At 48.9% G+C, this 20,611-nt stretch overlaps 1 protein-coding gene across 1 annotated transcript in view; it reads left to right on the forward strand.

Moving 5' to 3' along the window:
• CASQ2 (calsequestrin 2) overlaps nt 1-5,168 on the forward strand; it is a 57,096-nt gene extending 51,928 nt beyond the window's left edge. Inside the window, exon 11 of the mRNA XM_054043362.1 lies at nt 1,528-5,168. Within this exon, the coding sequence (XP_053899337.1) occupies nt 1,528-1,722 (195 nt within the window). The 3' untranslated portion in view covers nt 1,723-5,168. The remainder of the gene's footprint in view (nt 1-1,527) is intronic.
• Nucleotides 5,169-20,611: the final 15,443 nt, after the last annotated feature.

The raw sequence follows: 20,611 nt of genomic DNA on the forward strand, positions 1-20,611 counted from the left end.
AAAAATACCATTCTGTTCCAGGTTCCCACTGCCTATTCTCACTGTGGCGGTGTATCAGTCCTGCCACTGTGCATTGCAATATACTGCAGCTATATTTGCCACACATGCAATGAGTCTGATTCAGCTGTCTTTACTCACAGGAGTAGCCCTCATTCACCCAAACAGTGCCATTGAATTCAATGGGACTACTCGCAGGGCATCAGGATCAAGCTCTGTATCTCTTTTGATAGCTTCCTGTTTGATAAAGGAAATACTTGGGGATCTAATCCCTCCCTAGAGGCGGAAATGTGACCAGACATTTTATCAAAACATACATCAGGACCCCAAGCAAATTAGGTCCCTCAGGCAAGGAAAGACTTTGCTTTGGAGATTTCATTGCTCCAGTGCCTTTCAAAGCATGAACGAATAGTGTCATTATCTCCGCTTTACAGCTAGGGAAACTCCATAGTCATGCAAGGAATCTGTGGCTAAACAGGGAATAGATCCCAGGTCACCTGAGTCCCCTTCCACTAGACTATGCCTCCTCTCACTACTCCACAACTTTATTTTGTACAGTGTCTTTCATACCGACAGAAATCCACAGTGGTTTGCAGCTTTAAATGATATGAGCAGAGAGAAGAGTTTAACACATACAGACCAGGGGGATGGGCAGTATTTTCTGCAGATTTGGAATGAACTGTGGAGTCAGTGAGGCAAAGAGGTGTTATGGGAAAAGGCTCTTCCAGATGGCAGGAGCTGCTGTAACCCCAAGAGTGTCCCTCCAGACTGTGTGATAGGCCGGAGAGAGTGCTGGCAGGAGAAGAGTGGAAGGCTCAGGGAGATGAGTAAAGATGATGAGGTCTGGAAAATCCAGTGGAACAAATCCATGGAGATAGTTGGAGACAAGGAGAGGAATATGAAACTAATTTGTGAAATGGGCTAAAACCAGCGGAGCTACTTCCCTATGGACTATTGGTTAATATAATTAGCTAGCTGGTCCAATAATGAGAAAAATGTGATCAAAATGCATGCTATTACCTGCCCAGTTCCTAACCGTCAGTTTAAGAACATGATCAGTTCCATGCAGTACAGCTATTACAATCTTTGGCCATGTCTCCACTACAGGGACTATACCGTCATAAACCAGTAGTATAGGCACAGCCTACAACGATGGAAGGGGTCTTTCTGTTAGTGTAGGATCACCACCATCCCAAGCAACAGAAGCAAGGTCTTCTGTCACCCTCGCTGAATCTACACCAGGGGCCAGGCTACAGCGGGTGGATTTGTCACAACCTTGAGTGATGTAGCTATGCTGACCTAAATTTTAAATGTTGCCCAGGCCTTAGTAAAGCAGTACTGAGTCCCCCTGTTAGAAAGGGGGGGCTAATCCTGCCAGCCCCTGCTTGACATATGAGCTAATCCCACCGCACCTAGTTAGAGAAATGAGCTAATCCTACCCCCTCCTTGGAGAGGTGAAGTAATCCTACCACCAGCCAGCCCCTGGTAGGGAGGTGCTCTGATTTCTTGCTGTGTTATCTGTTCCTTCAGGCAGACAGTATTTGGATGGAAATCAAGGATGATGATGACCTGCCCACAGCTGAGGAGCTGGAAGACTGGATAGAGGATGTGCTCTCTGGGAAGATAAACACGGAAGATGATGACGACGATGACGATGATGACAATGATGATGACGACGAAGATGATGACGATGACGATGACGACGACAATGACGATGATGATTAGATTTGACCCTGTACAGTTTGTCTTCCGGACAGTGAGCATTTTTCACTTGGGGCAGGTTGCCGTGCCTCCTAAATGGCTGTCCCGCCTACTCGGCCTTATGAAGACTGTTTCCAACGGTCACAGAATACCCGTCTCCTCCTCCTTTCCCATCCCTCCTGCTCCCAACACCAAAAACACTCCTTGGCCTGGTTTCCAGAGGTTCTGCACACCCACAGCCCTCAGTGACATCAACAACAGCTGCAGATGCTCAGCACTGCTGAAAATCAGGCCTCACCAGTACGGACAACAGAAATCTGCCGGGAATTTCCCCTGACGTTTCTGTGAGTTACTCCTGGGAAAATGGTAGGGGGCCTTTCTCCATGTCACCAAAGGGCGTGGGGAGCTAATTTCTATTTCCATGCTAATTGGCCTCTTATATTTTAAGACCTAATCTCATTGTAAGATACCAGGAAGGTCACTGAAAAATACTGCCCATCACATTAAACAAAACATCCTTCACAGCTGCTCAGCTAAACAGCACAGCAAAGACCACAATATCCCACAAACTCTGCTTTGGGTGTCTGGTACTACTTCACTGATGACATCATAAATGCCGTGGTAATTAAAGTCTCAATTATCCGTATAATGAAAGAACATTCCCTTCGTGCAGAGCTGTGCAAAACAATTGCACCCAAACCCATGAAACCTGCCTGGATTGGTGTGTCACTGCAGGCTCCAAACTCAGGCAAGGTTGGTGAAAGAGTAGAAATACGGATGGGTCAGAACATCAGGTCTGAAAGATCCTGAGGAGTTCAAATCAAGGTCTGAATCCAAACTCTGAGGTACAGAAACAATGGACTAAAATGAAACATTGATTCCTGACCCCAGAGCTTTGAGATAATCCAGATCTGAACTCTGCCACTCTGATCCATCTGTATGATGGGTGGAACCAGAGCACCATATACGAACTACCTGAATTTTGGGGAAGTTTGCATCCACATCTGAATCTGGATCTAAACTCTCTGTCTTAGGCCTATCTCTTCTTTTAAAGGATCCTTAGCTGATTTGTTGTTGTGCATTGAGATCACATGAAATACACAACTTGAAATTACATACGGGGCACACCCCGCCATACGTGGAAATCAAAAGAAACGTTCATACTAATCCACCCACAAGCCCTCCCATTCTGCATGACTGTACAACCCTAGAGTTCTCTGAACCTTATTCCTGCATTGCATCTTTTCCAGTGAACAAATTGCCAGACGGGGACCGGTCTGTTCAGCTTCACTAGACAAGCTCATTGGATGAATAATTTTGGTGTGGTAACCATCAGTGAAAGGATCAAATTGTCTGGCTTTTAAGTAGTTGTGGGACTGGATTTGAAAGTTATACTCCACATAAATTGTTCACACATCCCTTAGTACTAAGGGTGCAGCCTCTTTTGGCTGCAGACTCTAAAGGACATCACAGCATTCATCTGCAGTCAAAGGGTCACTCACAATAGGGGTCAGAAACTTGATCTTGCAGAATGCAGGGCCGTCTGTGAGAAATCCATACATAAACCAACTTGACATCTTTAGGGCTCATGGATTTCCCTCATCTGCAGATTTCAATTGTCCTGCTTTATTAGGTTTTAGTGCAACAGAAGGACGATCTGAGGACATTCTTACCCGTAGGAATTAATCCTCAAATTGTCTTGCCTCATTAGCTTAGTTAGGGTCTGTTTCTTCTCTCTTACTAGAGATACACAGCCTTCTGATCTTGTTTACACTGGGGCAAATCAGAAGTAACTATTGAAGTCAATGGACTTAACACCGATGTAAAGCTGGTGGAGGTGAGATGAGAATCAGGACTCATTAGGTCACTGTATTAATGTGAATTAGCCCAACAAGAGCGAAGGTTTACACTCCAGAAACTGCCTCTGTCTAAGTGAACTGCAAAGCAAAATTTTATAGTGCTATCTATATCTACATATAGCTATAAACCTGCCCTTTCCTGCTTCTGTCCCAAAGGTTTAAAATATGTGCGTTGTGGGGGTGGGGATTTTCTATGTATTTACATTTGGAACATCAAGCGCTCACTTCCCTTTCTGTTCTAGAAGACTTGGTGAGAGCTTTGGAGGATTTGAAGGATGATGTCACTCTAGGCTGTGCTGTGAGCTGTCTCCTGCTTTCTTACTGCTTCCGGAAAGGGGGTGCTAAGTCTTAACCCTTCTCCCATTGGTTGAGGTGAGGGGGAGTCACAGCTCTGTCTACAACCACCAGTGATAACCTTATGGTTCAGACTCTCCAGAGTTCTGCCCAAGATCCTCTAGGGTGACCAGATGTCCCGATTTTATAGGGACAGTCCCGATTTTCTTATATAGGCTCCTATTAACCTCCCACCCCAGTCCTGATTTTTCACACTTGCTGTCTGGTCACCCTAAGATCCTCCAGCACAGAGAGGGATGTGAGGACCTGGGACACCTCGTGTAAATAGCAAGCAGGATTTTTATTTAAGTGTGAGGACATCTTTATGCATTGTAAAGTGCAGGAAAGGGTAAAGCCAACATTTTTCAGTCTCTCTTCTCAGTTCACCACTAAGGGACAGATCCCGCTTGCATCCTCATGTGGGAAGACTGCCGGCTTTGCCTTCACCTTGGGGCTACACACATGAGTAAGGCAAGCAGGGTTTCACCCTTCCTGGCTAATCAGAAGGGTTTGCAGATTACAAGGGAATAAAGACCCCATGCATTTTTGTCCTCACCGTTCACAACATTAGCTGCAACCCGCATTATAATCCCTGTTATAAAACACATTTTAGTTATTTATACATTTTCCTGATCTGCTTCTCTCTCTTTGAAATTATGATCCGTTCTCAGGAGCTGTTTGGGTGACATCAGCTACACTGAGCAGCTCTTCGATTGGTCTGAACTGGCTCATGGAAGGGTAATTCCAACATGAGTAGACACTGAAACAGACACAGATTTGTAATCTGAAAGTATAATTAATTTATGTGAACATGAAGAAAAACAAATTAGTTATTTTATCCTTTCCTGGTCATTATCACTAATGGGACATCCCAAATGCTCACTAGCTTTCTGCATGCCTCTTTTCAGTGTCTTTTCTGCTCTAAGGACCTGGCTACATTAGGTATATTTGCATCACTAGCTACACTGGTGCAAACCTCTCCCATAGATGCACTGTGCTAGTGTAAAATGGGGTGAGTTGCATTTGTGCAAGCCCCACCTACCATGTGTCTTGCACTGGTGCAGCAATATTGGTAAGGCTACACTGATACAAAAAGGCATTTTAAAGCATCAGGCAATATTTATTTTGGGAAAAGAGACACTTAGAACATGGATATGTTCCATGCAGAAATTGGTGGGTGATGTTGTATCCTGTGCTGTGGGGTTTCAGTGCTTCATAAATTGGACTAGAAAGCTTTTCTTTGTATTATAAAATAAAAAGTTAAATATGCAACTGTCATCCCTGTGGCCTGTGAAGTTGCTTTTGGTACTATCCTTTCTCCCTCCCCATTCTTCAAACATGGCTTTCTCTGCTTCTCTTCACCCATAGATCATCTGGGAGCTTTTTAACTTTACCTCTTAATTAAAAAGCTACAGCTATTTAATTCTCTTCCGTTTTTTGCCTTTTTAAAAAATAAGTAAAATTTTAAGGGAGGGGAGAAGGAGGCAGTTCTGGCAATGAAGAAAGCAGGAGGGAAAGCTTATTCGAATGCGTTTTTTTCATTCATTTGGAATGTCCCAAATGCTCAGTAGTTTTCTGTCTCTTTTCAGTACCTTTTCTGCTATGATTTTACAGAATGGGGCAATAGCTCTTTTGGGGAAAAAGGGGTGATTAGAATGTTACCGTGTTCCCTGCTGTGACTGGTGGGATGTTGGGGGTTCTGTGCTACAACTGGTGGACCATAGTCTCTTGGGACCTATGACTACTACATCTTACAGTCACTGGTCAGGCATTAAACAGCTACCACTCAACTTTGCTAATGAATAGCAATAACCATGGAAGGAAGGGTGCTCAGTGATTGATGGGGGATGGTGCCTTTTACTTCTAGTTCGCTGGTTTGAATGCAACCCCTCTCAGTCATTATAAACCAAAGGCTTCTTGGCTTACAAGAAATGAGATTCCTGGTGTTGCTCCCATTCCCAGAGCACGGGGACATACATCCCAAAAGCCACCATAGTTGGCACTAGTTGGCCTCTTTGTTGTCAGTCTCAGCAGAGACTGAATGAGTCCTGGAGATTGACTTCCCACTCCTCGAGTTGGTTCCTCCCTGTTAGCCTGGAGGCACCATTGTGAGGGCAGCATGATGGGGGAGGGTGTTGGCGGTTAATCCATCACTACCTGGCCCATATTCACTAGGAGAGAAAGAGACATATTCAGTCCCGAGGGCCGTCAATCTAGCTTCTTTCATGGGCCACTGATTCAGTTAAAAATAAAAAGTCAATGAGTTATAAAGGGGACCAGCAAAAAAATGTTTTTTAATGTTGGCCTTTCTGAATGCTGGCTATCTCGCAGGATGCAACTTGTTAGCACTTACATCTTAGCAGAGAGTCCCTTTCTCCAAAATGTTGATTAGTTATTTACATTAAACAGATGGTAATAAAAATAAATAGAAACGAAGGGCCAGGCCCTGACACTCCCCCACCCCCATGGATGTCCCTTTGTGTTCATCAGCCAGTGCAAAGCAGTTACAAAACTACCTTCTTGCTACCCAAAGATAGTGGGGGACTCCCCAGGTGGCATAGGGCCAGCATGGCTGTTCCTATGCCACCCCATCCCCTGTCCCCAGATATAGGGGGAAAGGATGTGTCCGGAAGGCCGCCACATCTTGCCAAGCCCTGGCTGCTGCAGCAGTCTCTTAAGAGTCATTACCAGCACGTGTGGCTTAGAGAAGCCCGGAAGTGGCTCTAAATTGCACCTAAGGACCAGCCTGATAGACACAGGATAGACGAGACATAAAAGTGCTTTAAAGCCACTTTAATGTGCCCCTCCCCCTCTACACCTCAAGCTGTAACTGGTGCAGAAGAGCCATTCGCCAGGAAATGCCCCATATTGTTTTAAACCCTCTGACTAATAGTCACTTAAGAACATAAGAACGGCCATACTGGGTCAGACCAATGGTCCATCTAGCCCAGTATCCTGTCTGCCGACAATGGCCAGTGCCAGGTGCTCCAGAGGGAATGAACAGAAGAGGTAATCATCCAGTGATCCATTCCCTGTCGTCCACTCCCAGAGTCCCAGCTTGTGGCAAACAGAGGCTTAGGGACACCCAGAGCTTGGGGTTTCATCCCTGCCCATCCTGGCTAAGGAACTTATCTAGTTCTTTTTTGAACCCTGCTACAGTTTTGGCCTTCACAGCATCCCTGGCAAAGAGGTCTACAGGATGACTGTGCGTTGTGTGAAGAAGTCCTTTCTTTTGTTTGTTTTAAACCTGCTGCCTATTAATTTCATTGGGTGGTCCCTGGTTCTTGTGTTGTGAGAAGGAGTAAATAACACTTCATTATTTACTTTCTCCGCACCAGTCATGATTTTATAGACCTGTATCGTATCACCCCTCAGTCATCTCTTTTCCAAGTTGAAAAGTCCCAGTCTTATTAATCTCTCCTCATAGGGAAGCTGTTCCATGCCCTTAATAAATTTTGTTGCCCCTTTTTGTACCCTTTCCAGTTCTAATATATCATTTTTGAGATGGGGTGACCAGATCTGCACGCAGTATTCAAGGTATACCATGGATTTACATAGCGGCGTTAGGATATTTAGTGTCTTATTATCTATCCCTTTCCTAATGGTTCCTAACTTTCTGTTGGCTTTTTTGACTGCCGCTGCACATTGAGAAGATGTTTTCAGAGAACTAGCCCTCCTCAGGCATTCAACTTTTACTCTATCATCATCATTTCACTGGTTCTCCCATAGAGACTTCTGGGCTAGGCAAGATCTGAACTGTCACTGTAGCACACAAGCAAAAAATATCTTTAAAAACCAACATGCTGGTCAGGCCCTCTTTATCCATCAGAAAGAAGCAAAAAAGGGCACAAGCCCACTGCTCTTGCTTTTGCAGTTCACCTCAGATGGCTGTAAGAGAAGGGATCAAAATGGTTGAGCGAGCCAGACGCTGGGTGATCTCAAACCATTTAAGTGACAGCTTCCAAATGAAAGGGAGAGAAACACATTGGAACATATGGTTTATCTAGTAGTTTAAGACTCAGTAACCCTCTGGATGTGCAGGAGGATGCCTCTAGGGATGATGGCCATGAGATTTAACTGTCCCTTTTCTATGTCTGGATAAAGTATTCAAGACACCCTTGAGGATTTCCTCGCCAGAGCTATGCTGCTCAGCCAGACATGCTCAGTCAGGATACAGGGTGCTTTGCTGACTGTCCGCACACACCATGCCTAAAAAATGATTCTGTGGTTTGTTATCAAGCCTGAACTTATTTCTGGAAATAATCAGTTGGACTGAAATGTATCTGATCCTGCCACCTACTCCCACAGCCCTCTGAAATTAGGCCAGAATCGCTACAATTATTTTCGTTTCATGCTAGCTTTGGCTATTACTGGAGGCTCACTCCACAGCCATCCTCACACAGGAGCCTGGCTTCTTGAGGCTGTAGAAGTTGGAGAACTGGGCCAACAGGTAGCACGCGGTGGGAGAGCCGATTGCTCTCTGTGCACACAGAGCTTGGCACAGAGCTTTGATACTCTTAATACCACAAGCATCTAGTGTTCCACTGCTGGTGCTGGGCCTGCCTGCCACCTGTCACCACTGGCATCTATGCAGAGCGGATGTAAGACACTACCACGTGGTGTACGTGACTCAGGGTTCCTTCCGCCCATTTTGCACAGATTGAAATGAGGCTACAAGGCACGAGATGGGGGGAGAATCAGGCTCACTTTGCTCAGCTAGCTCCCGGGAGATGTTCAATACAAGGCTGAAGAGGTGAAGACAAACTTTATAAAAAGCTCCGGGGGTTCCCTGCTGCTCACAGACCTGTGTCTGGAGCCAGATTACAAGTGGCTCGTGTGATGAAAGCAGAGAGCCTTCCCTAGTGTCTCAGCTTCCCTCCTGTAGCCTACCTCCATGCTTTCTTCTCGCTCTGGGCCTGACTCTTCTCTCACTCACACCAGTGTAAGTGAGGAGGAAGTCAATGGACTTACACCAGGGGAAAACCAGTGTGAGGAGGAAATCAGGCTATCCCTTGCCTCCTTCCTCTTCTTTTTCCTCTCTCTCGCCATCTATCTCCCTCTGTCCCTTGCTTTCTCTCCTGAGTTCTCCCGATGCCCATTTTCTCCTGCTCCTCCCTCTCCCTTTTCTCCTGCCCTCCAATATCTGCTGTCAACGTCCATTTAAGGACAGGGCTAGAAACTGTCCCTACTACCTCATCTCATCTCCGTGCTCTGTCACTGCCAGGTGACCACACTGCTGCTCACAAACCTACCGGTCCGGGAAGCACCCACAGAGCTGCTGCTGCCGCCTCCCCATCCACTTCAAGCAGGGGAACTGTCTCTAAATCAGAGGTCCCCAAACTATGGGGTGTGCTGGGGCGTGAAGGAACTTTTGGGGGGGAGGATGCATCGGGCCTGGGCCAGCCCCCACCCAGCTCCAGCCCCACCCCCAGCCATGGCCCCAGCTCCCGGCCTTGCGCCTAGCCCTGTCCCCAGCCTTGGCACGGCTCTACACCTGGCCCAGGTCTCAGCTGTGGCACCGCTCCTGCCCTCAGCCTAGGTCTCTGACCGCAGCTTCATCCCTGCTCCTGACCCCAGACATACCCCCAGCTGCAATCCCAGCCTCAGCCCCCTTACCCCTGTCTGAGTCCTCCCCTCCCCCCGGAGCTGCGGCCCTGCTCCCAGCCCCAGCTCTGGGGGGATGGGGACAGAGGTAAGGGGAGGCATGACCCTCAAAAGTTTGAGGACCACTGCTCTAAGCGGGTCTGGGACTCATTACTCAGTCCCAGCTGAGAGCAGGGAGAGGAGATGGCTGCTCCCAAGGAGCCAACTTGCAGAGAATAGAGCTTCCCCCTCCTTAGGGGAGAGTCCAGGGCAAACAGGACTCACATCCCCTTTTGCTTTGGGGGGGACAAGATGGTGCAGGGCAATGTCCCAGCTCACTGCAAGCTCCCTAGAGCACGGCACTTAGTGAGCTTGGTTCACGCTGAGCTCCCTTTGCTGTGAAATTCTATTCAGGCCGTTGAACGCACAGCCACTGTCAGGCCCCGACAGACTCCATCACGAGGGAGCTTTACTGCTCCCATCCGCACTGCATGGGCACCCACTAAACTCCCATAGACTAGACCTGCCCCAGCGAGTAAAACCTGGGATGGATTCTATGGGGAAGGATCTTTTCCAGTTGTCCCAAAGCCCTGGTCAGTTGCAAAGCAGAGTTTCTTCCCAGATTGTTTCCTGCAGTAACTAAAGATGCGACGTAGCTCTAGTTTGTACTCCAATAATGTCTTTATCTGGGGGTGGCTGAACAGTGGCCAGAGAATGAATCCAAACACCACATTGCCACCTGCTCCTAGGTTTTGTTTTAAGCTTTGAATCCAAAATGTCATAGGCCCCCATCCAGTTATTTCCATAGAAACACACACAATTAGGCAGCCAGGTTACTGAGCTGCAACCAATAATCATATTAGTCAGAATTTCTTTTTTTTAAAAAACCTCATACAAAACCACATTACTGACAGCACTCCAAAGCAGCAGCAAACTAGTTATGGCCACCCCCTGAATCGTTACAGAACAACACAGTTGGTATAAATATTGGGCCTAGTATTTTCAGTGCCCAGGGACTCAAGGCTGGTCTTTGCAAAAACCAAATCAAAAGATTTACAGCTTCCCCACCTTGTCTCTCCAAAACACACACACACACCCCTCTCTTTTAAGTTGTACGTCTGTACTGCTCATGCTGTTCCAACATGCTAAGCAGTTCTGTGCTGGCCATAAAACATTTTCTGAGCAAGCTGAAAGACTGTTGAGATGATTAAAGGCACTTTACCAGGAAGCCCCCTGCCCACTTTTCACTGAGGTTACCTTTACTAGCAGTAAAAAATGAAAATTCAATCAGAGAACAAGCATGTATCCACTTGGGAGTCAGATTATCGCCTTGTAAAAGAAGGAGGAAAAATATTAGGGCTTAAAGAGTAGCGTTGTACATGTAGCAATACAACCGTCATGTCTTTGTTTTAAGTGCTCTGCACGTTTATGTTGCTACTATGGGCGGCCGGTGAATGAGCCATTGGGGGAGGCTATCAAGAGGCCGCGTCCCTCCCCGCCACAGCCCAAAGCACAAGCACACACCCTGTGGGCACCGGCCCCCCCGTGCGTCCCCAATCCCAGGCCCGGAGTGCCCCCAGCCCCAGTGTGCCGGGCGGGCAGTGCAGCTGGAGCACCCCGCAACCCCAGCACTGGGCAGGAGGCACAGTCCCAGCACCTTCAACCCCAGTGCTGGGCTAGAGGTGTGGCACCAGCCCCCTCCAGCCCCGGGCCTTGTGAGCACCAGGCCCAGCCTGCCCCAGGCTCTCCGTCATGGAAGAGCAGGAAGAGAACTGGAAACAGGCAGGAGGGGGCCTGGGAGCAGAATGTGGGCAGGGCCACACCAGGCTGTTTGGGGAGCCTTCCCCAGCCTATGCTACCCACCACCCATAGCCTTCCCCAGCCTATGCTACCCACCACCTTTGGTTTCTACACTTAATTTGGTAGAGTAGTCTACACTACAAAGTTAAATCAACCTAAGCTACCTTGCACCAACTTACTTGTGCACGTGTCTACACTTACATGTGTCTCCCACCAATGTAAGCGCCCCGTTACGGCGACGCAATAACACCATTCCCTGAGTGGGATTGAGCTATGCTTGATGTTCTGAGATCAATGCAGTGCGAGTACAGACACTGTGTTACTTATGTTGACCCTAACAGTCCTCCAGCAGCTCTTTCACAATGCCCGGCACTGACCACTCTGGTCACAACTGTGAACTCCACTGCCCAGGGCTCATGTAGACTGGAAGCCCCCTCCCCCCATACACTTTAAAACCGCATGAATTTTTTTAATGCTTTTTCCTGATTGTCCAGCGTGGCAAGCACACCTAGCAGCTCTCCTGTGTTGTATGCAGCCACCCAGCTTACCATGCCGGCTACACGCTCCATACATGCTCTGGCCTGGAGTAGACAGTAGATGTTGGATCTCCTGGGCCTGTGAGGAGAAGATGCTGTGCTAGGGACCAGCCATAGAAACATTAACAGCTACGAGCAGATTGCATGAGGGCTGCAGGAGACTGGCTATGACAGGGACCAGCAGCAGTGGCGCATGAAAGTGAAGGAACTGCAGCAGGCCTATCCAAAGGCCGGGGAGGCAAACAGCCAATCGAGCGAGAGGCGCTGTGGGGAGTGGGGAGGGGAGAGCTGGGCTGCTGGTGGGTGCTAAGCACCCGCTAATTTTTTCTGTTGGTGCTCCAGCCCCAGAGCACCCACTGAGTCGCCACCTATGTGTGAATGTATTTCCCATTTCAATGATGTACTGCTGGTGCCTTTCAATTTAACAGGACATAGCTATTGACTTTTCATAGAAGAGGTAATGGCTGGTGCTGAGTGGTGCCAGGCACAAGGACTCCAAAGTAGACATGTCAATGGGCATGTCTTATTTAAAACTTCAGGGGAGCAAGGGAAGGGAGTTCTGAACCTTAACTGTCACTCTCCATTGTGACTATACTGACAATGGTACCTCTGCCGCTGCGTGTTTTATCTGCAGCTGCTGCCATTGCAGCCTTGAAGGGTTCCCTATCCACACCCACAGAATGCCTCAGATACAGATGAGAGAGAAGAGGACTCGGGATGACACGTTCTGAAAGAGCTCGCAAGCCAGTGCGGCATTGGACCGTGAGCAGAGGGCCTGGTGGGTGAATATTGCAGCCGTATGGAGAGGGAAAGAGCAGACAGGAGAGCAGCCCAGGAGTCCCAGCAGGAAAAGGAAAGGGAGATGCACCAGGACATAATGGTGCTTCTCTGGCAGCAAACACAGAGGCAGCAGACTCTTGAGGACCTACAGATCCAACAATCCCAGGCAGGGCCGTCTCTACCCATATGCAAAGTACGCAGCTGCATAGGGCACCAGGAAATTTGGGGCACCAAATTCCCTGGTGCCTTGCACAGCTGCATGCTGCTCCAGCCCCTGCTCCACCTCTTCCCCATGGCCCCTGCCCCAGCCCTGCCCCCACTCCACCCCTTCCCCAAATCCGCTGCCCCTGCTCCACACCTTCCCCGCCCTGCCCCAGCCCCGCCCCTGAGGACTGCAGCAGGGCTGGGCCTGCACTCACCGGCAGTGGGAAGTGCAGCGGCCCGGTCCCAGCTGTGCCGCCAGTGAGTGCTGGGGGGTGGTTCCCCCCTGTCCCCAAGCCAGCCCTCCCCCCCCCCCCCCCCAGTCTAGTGCCTCCCTACATCACCCCTCTCAAATATTCCACATGGCATCAGGGGCTGCAAGCCCTACTCCTACCACTCCACTCCAGGAGACAGTAAGGACAAGCACAGCTTCACATACACTGACCTGGGAGAGCCACGGTTGATGTATGAGTAGCTAAAATGGACAAGAATGTTCCTTCCTCTTCTTTAAGCTATTTTCCATAAATTTATTAAGGTTTTAACGTATTTGCTTTTAACTAGCACAACGTGTTTTTTGAAGTGTTTTCATCATTCAATAAAACTGTGTTTTTTGGGAAATAATTCTTCTTTATCAGTTCCCAACATATGCTTCAGGATGCCTGGCAGCAGTAAAAGTACCCAATTATTGGTACTGTACAATGTGATGCAACTTAGAGGATCAATGACAAACACAGTGTGATAATCATAGAACCATAGGACTGGAAGGGACCTCGCAAGGTCATCTAGGCCAGTCCTCTGCACTCATGGCAGGACTATGTATTATCTAGAACATCCCTGACAGGTGTTTGTCCAACCTGCTCTTAAAAATCTCCAATGTTGGACAGTTAGGAAGTTTTTCCTGATGTCCAACTTAAACCGCCCCTGCTGCAATTTAAGTCCATTGCCTCTTGTCCTATTGTCAGAGGTTAAAAAGAACAATTTTTCTCCCTCCTCCCTCTATGTACTTGAAAACTGTTATCATGTCCCCTCTCAGTCTTCTCCTCTCCAGATTAAACAAACCCAATTTTTTCAATCTTCCCTCATAGGCCATGTTTTCTAGACCTTTACTCATTTTTGTTGCTTTTCTCTGGACTTTCTCCAATTTGTCCACATCTTTTCTGAAATGTGGCATCCAGAACTGGACACAATATTCCAGTTGAGGCCTAATCAGCGCAGAGTAGAGCAGAAGAATTATTTCTTGTGTCTTGCTAACAGCACTCCTGCTAATACATCCCAGAATGATGTTTGCTTTTTTTGCAACAGTCTTATTTAGATTGTGATCCACTTTGCTCCCCAGATCCCTTTCTATAGTACTCCTTCCTAGGCAGTCATTTCCTATTTTGTATGTGTGTAACTGATTGTTCCTTCCTAAGTGGAGGACTTTGCAATTTGTCCTTACTGAACTTCATCCTATTCAGACCACTTCTCCAGTTAGTCCAGATCATTTTGAATTTTAATCCCATCCTCCAAAGCACTTGCAACCACTCCCAGCTTGGTATCATCTGCAAACTTTATAAGTGTACTCTCTATGTCATTTTCTAAATAATTGATGAAGACATTGAACAGAACCAGACCCAGAACTGATCCCTGCAGGACCCCACTCAACATGCCCTTCCAGTTTGACTGTGAACCACTGATAACTACTCTCTGGGAACAGTTTTCCAACCACTTATACACCCACCTTATAATAGCTCCATCTAGGCTGTATTTCCCTAGTTTGTTTATGAGAAGGGCATGCAAGACAGTATCAAAAGCCTTACTAAAGTCAAGCTATACCACATCTACTGCTTCCCCCTATCCACAGGGCTTGTTACCCTGTCAAAGAAAGCTATTAGGTTGGTTTGACATGACTTGTTCTTGACAAATCCATGCTGACAGTTATTTATCACCTTATTATCTTCTAGGTGTTTGCAAATTGATTGCTTAATTATTTGCTCCATTATCTTTCTGGATACTGAAGTTAAACTGGCTGGTCTGTAATTCCCCAGTTTGTCCTTATTTCCCATTTTATAGATGGGCACTATATTTGCCCTTTTCCAGTCTTCTGGATTCTCTCCCATTTTCCATGACTTTTCAAAGATAATCGCTAATGGCTCACATATCTCCTCAGTCAGCTCCTTAAGTAATCTAGGATGTATTTCATCAGGCCCTGGTGACTTGAAGACATCTAATTTGTCTAAGTAATTTTTAACTTGTTCTTTCCCTATTTTACCCTCTGATCCTACCTCATTTTCACTGACATTCACTATGTTTGACGTCCAATTGCTACTAACCATTAATGTACAGCATGCACCACAAAACTAATAGGTGCATTGTCAGTGCTACACTCAGAAATGTGCACCAAGCACTACACAATTCCTAACAGAGCCCCAAAGTACAGGGCCAGTTAGAGCACAGCCCATCACAACACGTTACTGCAGCTTGCTGATAAAGTGCTCTTTCAAAGCCTTCCTGAGCTGTACAACTCCACATTGAGCTTTTCTGATAGCCCTTGTGCCTGGCTGTTCAAACTCAGCAGACACTCCACCTCCACCACGTCAGCAACTTTTCCCCCTTTGCCTCACAGATATTATGCACAACACAGCAGGCAGCTACAGCGATTGGGATATTTTTCTCATTGAGATCCAAGCTTGTGAGTAAACAACATCAGCATCCCTTCAATCTACCAAAAGCACATTCAACTGTCATTCTGCATTTGCTGAGCCAATAGTTAAATTGCTCCTTGGTGCTGTTGAGGTGATCAGTGTACAGCTTCATGAGCCAGGGGAGTAAGGAGTAGGCTGGGTCCTCCAGGATCACTATTAGCATTTCAACATTGTCCATCATAATCCAGTGGTCAGGAAAGAAAGTCTCTACTTGTAGATTTCTGAACAGTCCTATGTTCTTAAAGATGCAAGCATTATGCACCTTCTCTGACCAGCCAATGCTGATGTCAGTGAAATGTCCCCGGTGATCCATCAATGCTTGCAAAACCATCGAAAAGTAGCCATTTCTGTTGGTATATTCTTTGGCAAGGTGGGCTGGTGCCAAAATAGGGATATGTGTGCCATCTATCACCCCACCACAGTTTGGGAACCCCATTGCTGCAAATCCCTTCATTATGTCTTGCATGTTGCCGAGAGTCACAGTCCTGCAAAGCTGGAGATGATGAATGGCTCTGCATACTTGTATGACAACAGCCACCACAGTGGATTTTCCAACTCCAAACTGATTTCCCATGGACTGGTAGAAATACGATATTGCAAGTTGACACATGCGACTGCCACTAGCATCTCCACTGTCGGTGCAGATCTCATTCTGGTGTCCCTGTGCAGGAGGGCCGGGGTGAGTTCTGCACACAGATCCAGGAATGTGGCCTTGCATGGGTGGTAGGCCTCACAAGCCACAAGAGGCTGAGCCTCCCCATACAGCGAGGTGTGGCCCCACCTATGCTCCACCTCCAGACCCCTCCTGCTTTCTGCTCTTCCCCTGTGGCCCAGGCTGGGGCTGGGACTCGGGGTGGCTGGGGCCAGTGCTTGTGCTGCCTAGCACTCCAGGGCTAGGAGTACTGGGCTTGGGGGCACTGGGGCCACACCGCCCGCCCAGTGCTCCGGGGCTAGGAGTGTTCGGGCAACCCGGGGCTGGGGGACCAGCAGCTGCAGTTGGAGGGGGTCTGGGCTCTGGTGGGGAAGGGGGGTAGAAGAGGCAGGGAAGGTGTGGGGCATTGGGCAGAACGGGAGGGGGCAGGGGCCAGTCTCCCCAAACAGGCGGCTCACACGCTGCTCATGTGGCTTTGCACATCCAAAAGTTCTGCAGCCACTGCTCGTCATCCCAAGCCTGCATTACAATGTCAGAGCTCATTTCTCAGGCACAGAAGTGGTGCTCCATGATTTGCAGCTGCTTCATGACCACCACCAAAAATCTTGAACTGGTTCTTGCTATGTCCCACAGCAGTCCGCCCTCAAGGAAATCATCATGTTCCCCATGGCTCTTGTTGTGGTGCTGCAACTACCAGTGGATCGTGCACCCTGTGTTTGCAACGCTCATGATAATAGTGCAGAGCTGTGCAGGCTCCATGCTTCTGTCAGAGATGATGGACAGCGACTAGTCCTGCTTGGATTCATGGGATATTCAAATTCGGTGCAAAAGTCATGAGATAGAGATGGCGTTATGGGGCTGAGAAAGTTGCATTATGGGAACTTGACCCTGCAGTACCAGTCAACCCCTGCGTGACTCATTTCTGCCCCAGCATGTATCGCCAGAACTTCCTAAAACATGGTGCGCTGGACGATGAGTTGCACAGTGAGATACCTACCCATGGTGCACTGCACTGTGCATCGATAGAAGAACGAACACACACACACACAGTGCTCTCTCTTACTGACTTGCCTTTTCCTTCTTGTTTCCCTTAAACTAAATAAAAGTAATTCAGGGTCATGGTCTCTGGCTGATCTCCATGTATAGCAAATGGAACAAGCAACAAGTGTCTTGTGTTCCTAAAAGCTCATGCTTCAGGGTTTCAATTAAACCCTGAAGCATGAATTGGAATTTCTCCCCAAATGTAACATGGGAGGGTTTGGGTTTTTTTTTTTAATTTCCTTCTCAAGTATTATGTACAGCCATAACTGGCAAAGGGACATTGGATGGGGTGGGGCTCTGAGGTGGCACCTAGTATTCTGTCTCTCAGGGGCTTGCCTGGCTGGTTCTTGCTCACAGACTCAGGGTCTAACCAATTGCCATATGTGGGATTGGGAAAGAATTTCCCACAGGTCGGGGATTATGATTTAAGGCCAATGACGGTACAAGCACATAGGAGGGAGGAGATGGTATTTCCTGATAGACCCACTTGATTAGGGACCAGTATCTATTGGGTGCCTGGAGAAAGCCCTCTTCACAGGGCTGCCATTACTCTCAGAAAGCCGGGAAACCTGGACAAACGCCCCTTCCTGCCATGCTAGGGCAGCACCTCAGCATTATTGATAATCTACTACTGCAGGCCAACAGGTATACATGAATCAAGGCTCTATGAGATAGGTATGGGGCATGGGACCTGAAACAGACATTGGTGCCTCTGTAAAAGTAACTGATAATCAGTGCCATCCCTTGGATGGGGCAAATTGGGGCAACTGCCTCAGGCCCCGTGCTTTGGGGGGGGGGGCGCACTTTGATAAAATCGGAACTGTCCTGATATTTAGCCCTTTGTCCCAACCGATGTACGATCGGGACACTATTTCCCCCCGATATTCAGGTGAGGAGGGGCGTGAGGAGGCTGGCAGGCAGGCGACGAGAAGGAGAGCAGCAGGTGGGCGGACGGGGCAGAGGCCCGCCGGACAGACGGGGAGGAGGCGGCGGCAGGCAGAGGGGCGGGTGCTCTGGGCAGACAGTGAGGAGACTAGCAGGGAGGCGAGCAGCAGGCAGGTGGGAGGGCGATCTGGGTGGACAGGGAGGAGACTAGCGGGGAGGCTGATTTATCCTGGGTCCTGCACCCCCCTAGGGATGGCCCTGCTGATAGAGAGAGAATATGCACAAGCAGGATTCTCTCTCTCACGCACACACACAATCACACCATCCTCCCCCTCCCACGAACATGCTGTGTACACGTGTGCACCTGTGTAGCAGACAAAGGGGTGTGTGTGTGCATGCACACATGACAAGAGGCAAGACACACACCCCCATTGGCTTATCTGTCAGTACCAGAAAGGGCTGTAACCCAAGCCCAGTGCCTTCCTAGTCCAAGATAAACTCAGATCAATCTTTCAACACCACGCTCTGCTGGCCAATCCCAACAACAGGTCTGCCCTTCCTGCATACCTAATGTGACATAACCTGCTGCAGAGGGATCCTATTCCCCAAGGTACCCCACCCCTTCCAGTGCTTCAGGGCCCAAATACTCAGCACACATGCCTGTGACCGGCCCCAAGCTTAGGCTCTTCCCACCCCCCAGAGAAATCTCACTGCTGGTTCGGATTCTGGAGCGAGTGCCAGGGTAGCTCAATGCCAGCAATAAAGGCCAGTGACATAAGCCGGAAGGTTGGTTCTGTGGCCTTGAAACCTTACCCCTCTACCCAGCCAACACAAGGTGTTTTGCCAGCTGAAAATGACAAGCCATTAATTTCAGACCCTAGGACAGAGGGACATGCAGCAGCCATGTTTGCTAGCACCATCCAGGGCCGGCTCCAGCATTTCTGCCACCCCAAGCAAAAAAAGCCGCGATCGCAATCGGCGGCAGCAATTGGGAAAAAAAAAAGCCGCGATCGGCGGCGGCGGCAGTTCAGCGGCAGGTCCTTCTCTCGTAGAGGGAGTGAGGGACCTGCCGCCCCCGAATTGCCGCAGGTACCGCCCCTCTCCATTGGCCACCCCAAGCACCTGCTTGTTAAGCTGGTGCCTGGAGCCGGCCCTGGCGCCATCACTCCCTGCAGTGCTTCAGAGTACCCATGCTGTACACCCAGCTCATGTAAAATCGGTGGACCCTGCCCCCACGCAGCTTTTCCCCCAGTGAGTGATGGGACCCCCCACCCCACACTTCCCCGCACAGCTCTCCAGAGTCGCCGCTTTCTGACCGGCCATGGATTTTGGGTCTAGTCCCAATGCATCAGTGGACCAACTGGTCTCATTCAGAGTCAAGAAACTATTCCAACAGCTGGCTCCGCCCTGCCCAAGGACAGCCCCTGAAACTCTCCTCCCTGCATGCTGAGGGCACCATGGGCAAGGGCAGCCAGAGGTCCGTGCTCCTGAAGCAATCCCAGCCGGCAGCTCCAGCTGCGAGGTAAGGCACTTTAAACTCCCCAAATGGTGATAAACAAGCCTGGCAGAGCTTTATAAGTTACCAGTCGTGGGGCTGGATCCTGTGCGTAGGGCACACCCTCAAAGCTAAACCCTCGTGACTTTGATGGGAGTTTGGGTGAACGGGAGCTGTAGCCTCAGCCCCATATTTCCAATGAACTCATGGCTTCCCCTTATGATTCAGACACAGGATTCAGCCAGGCAGAGGCCAGTAGGAGCAGGCACCTCCAGGCAAGCCAGTGCCTTCCACCACCTCTGCTCCTTGAGCCAGGAGGGTGGGGAGCAGGGCCAGAGGGCATGACTAGGGACTCCATCATGATCAGTGGGTAACATGAGGGGTAGATTGTCCCACCTCAGCCTGCTGTGGGGATCTCACCCCTTCCTCAAGCACCTGCTGCTAGCAACTACCAGAGACAGGATAGTAGATGGACACTGGGATTGATCCAGTCCAGCAGTTCCTCTCAGGGCATAAGGAGTGGCCAGCAGTGACTAGAGCACCACCAGGTAAATCTGAGGTTTATTATTTATTGGAGGGATAGAGTAGCTTGCTCTCATTTGTGCCTGTAATTTATTTTTCACTGCAGTCCCTCTACTATTTCTTTCAGATCACCAGGGACTGATCCTTAGGCAACTCCCAGCGCTGGGCACCACAAATGGCACCTCCCAGAGTGATACACCAATCAAAGGGGAAAGGATCAGGAAGCTGGGAGGGTGGAGGGGGGGGGAGTGGTGTTGAGCAGTGCCAAGTGCTCCCCCACCACCCTTCCTGTTTCCTACTGGTTTGAGATTAATGCTTTGTAACCTTGTTTGGTAATCCCAGGAGGAGAAATCCCCTTCTGAGGCTCTCTGCACTAATGTTTATCCACTAACTGCTCTTATCTCTGCAACTGTTGCATTGTATTTTTCATAGCACGGCAGCATCCTGTGGATTTTTCCAACCGTTTCTACAGCAGTGCTGACGGCAGCCTGGCAAATGCTTGGCCTGCGGTGGGGGCACAGCTTGTGGGGATGAAGCTGGGA

This window comes from Malaclemys terrapin, chromosome 1 (assembly GCF_027887155.1).
Source record: "Malaclemys terrapin pileata isolate rMalTer1 chromosome 1, rMalTer1.hap1, whole genome shotgun sequence".
Lineage (NCBI taxonomy): Eukaryota > Metazoa > Chordata > Testudines > Emydidae > Malaclemys > Malaclemys terrapin.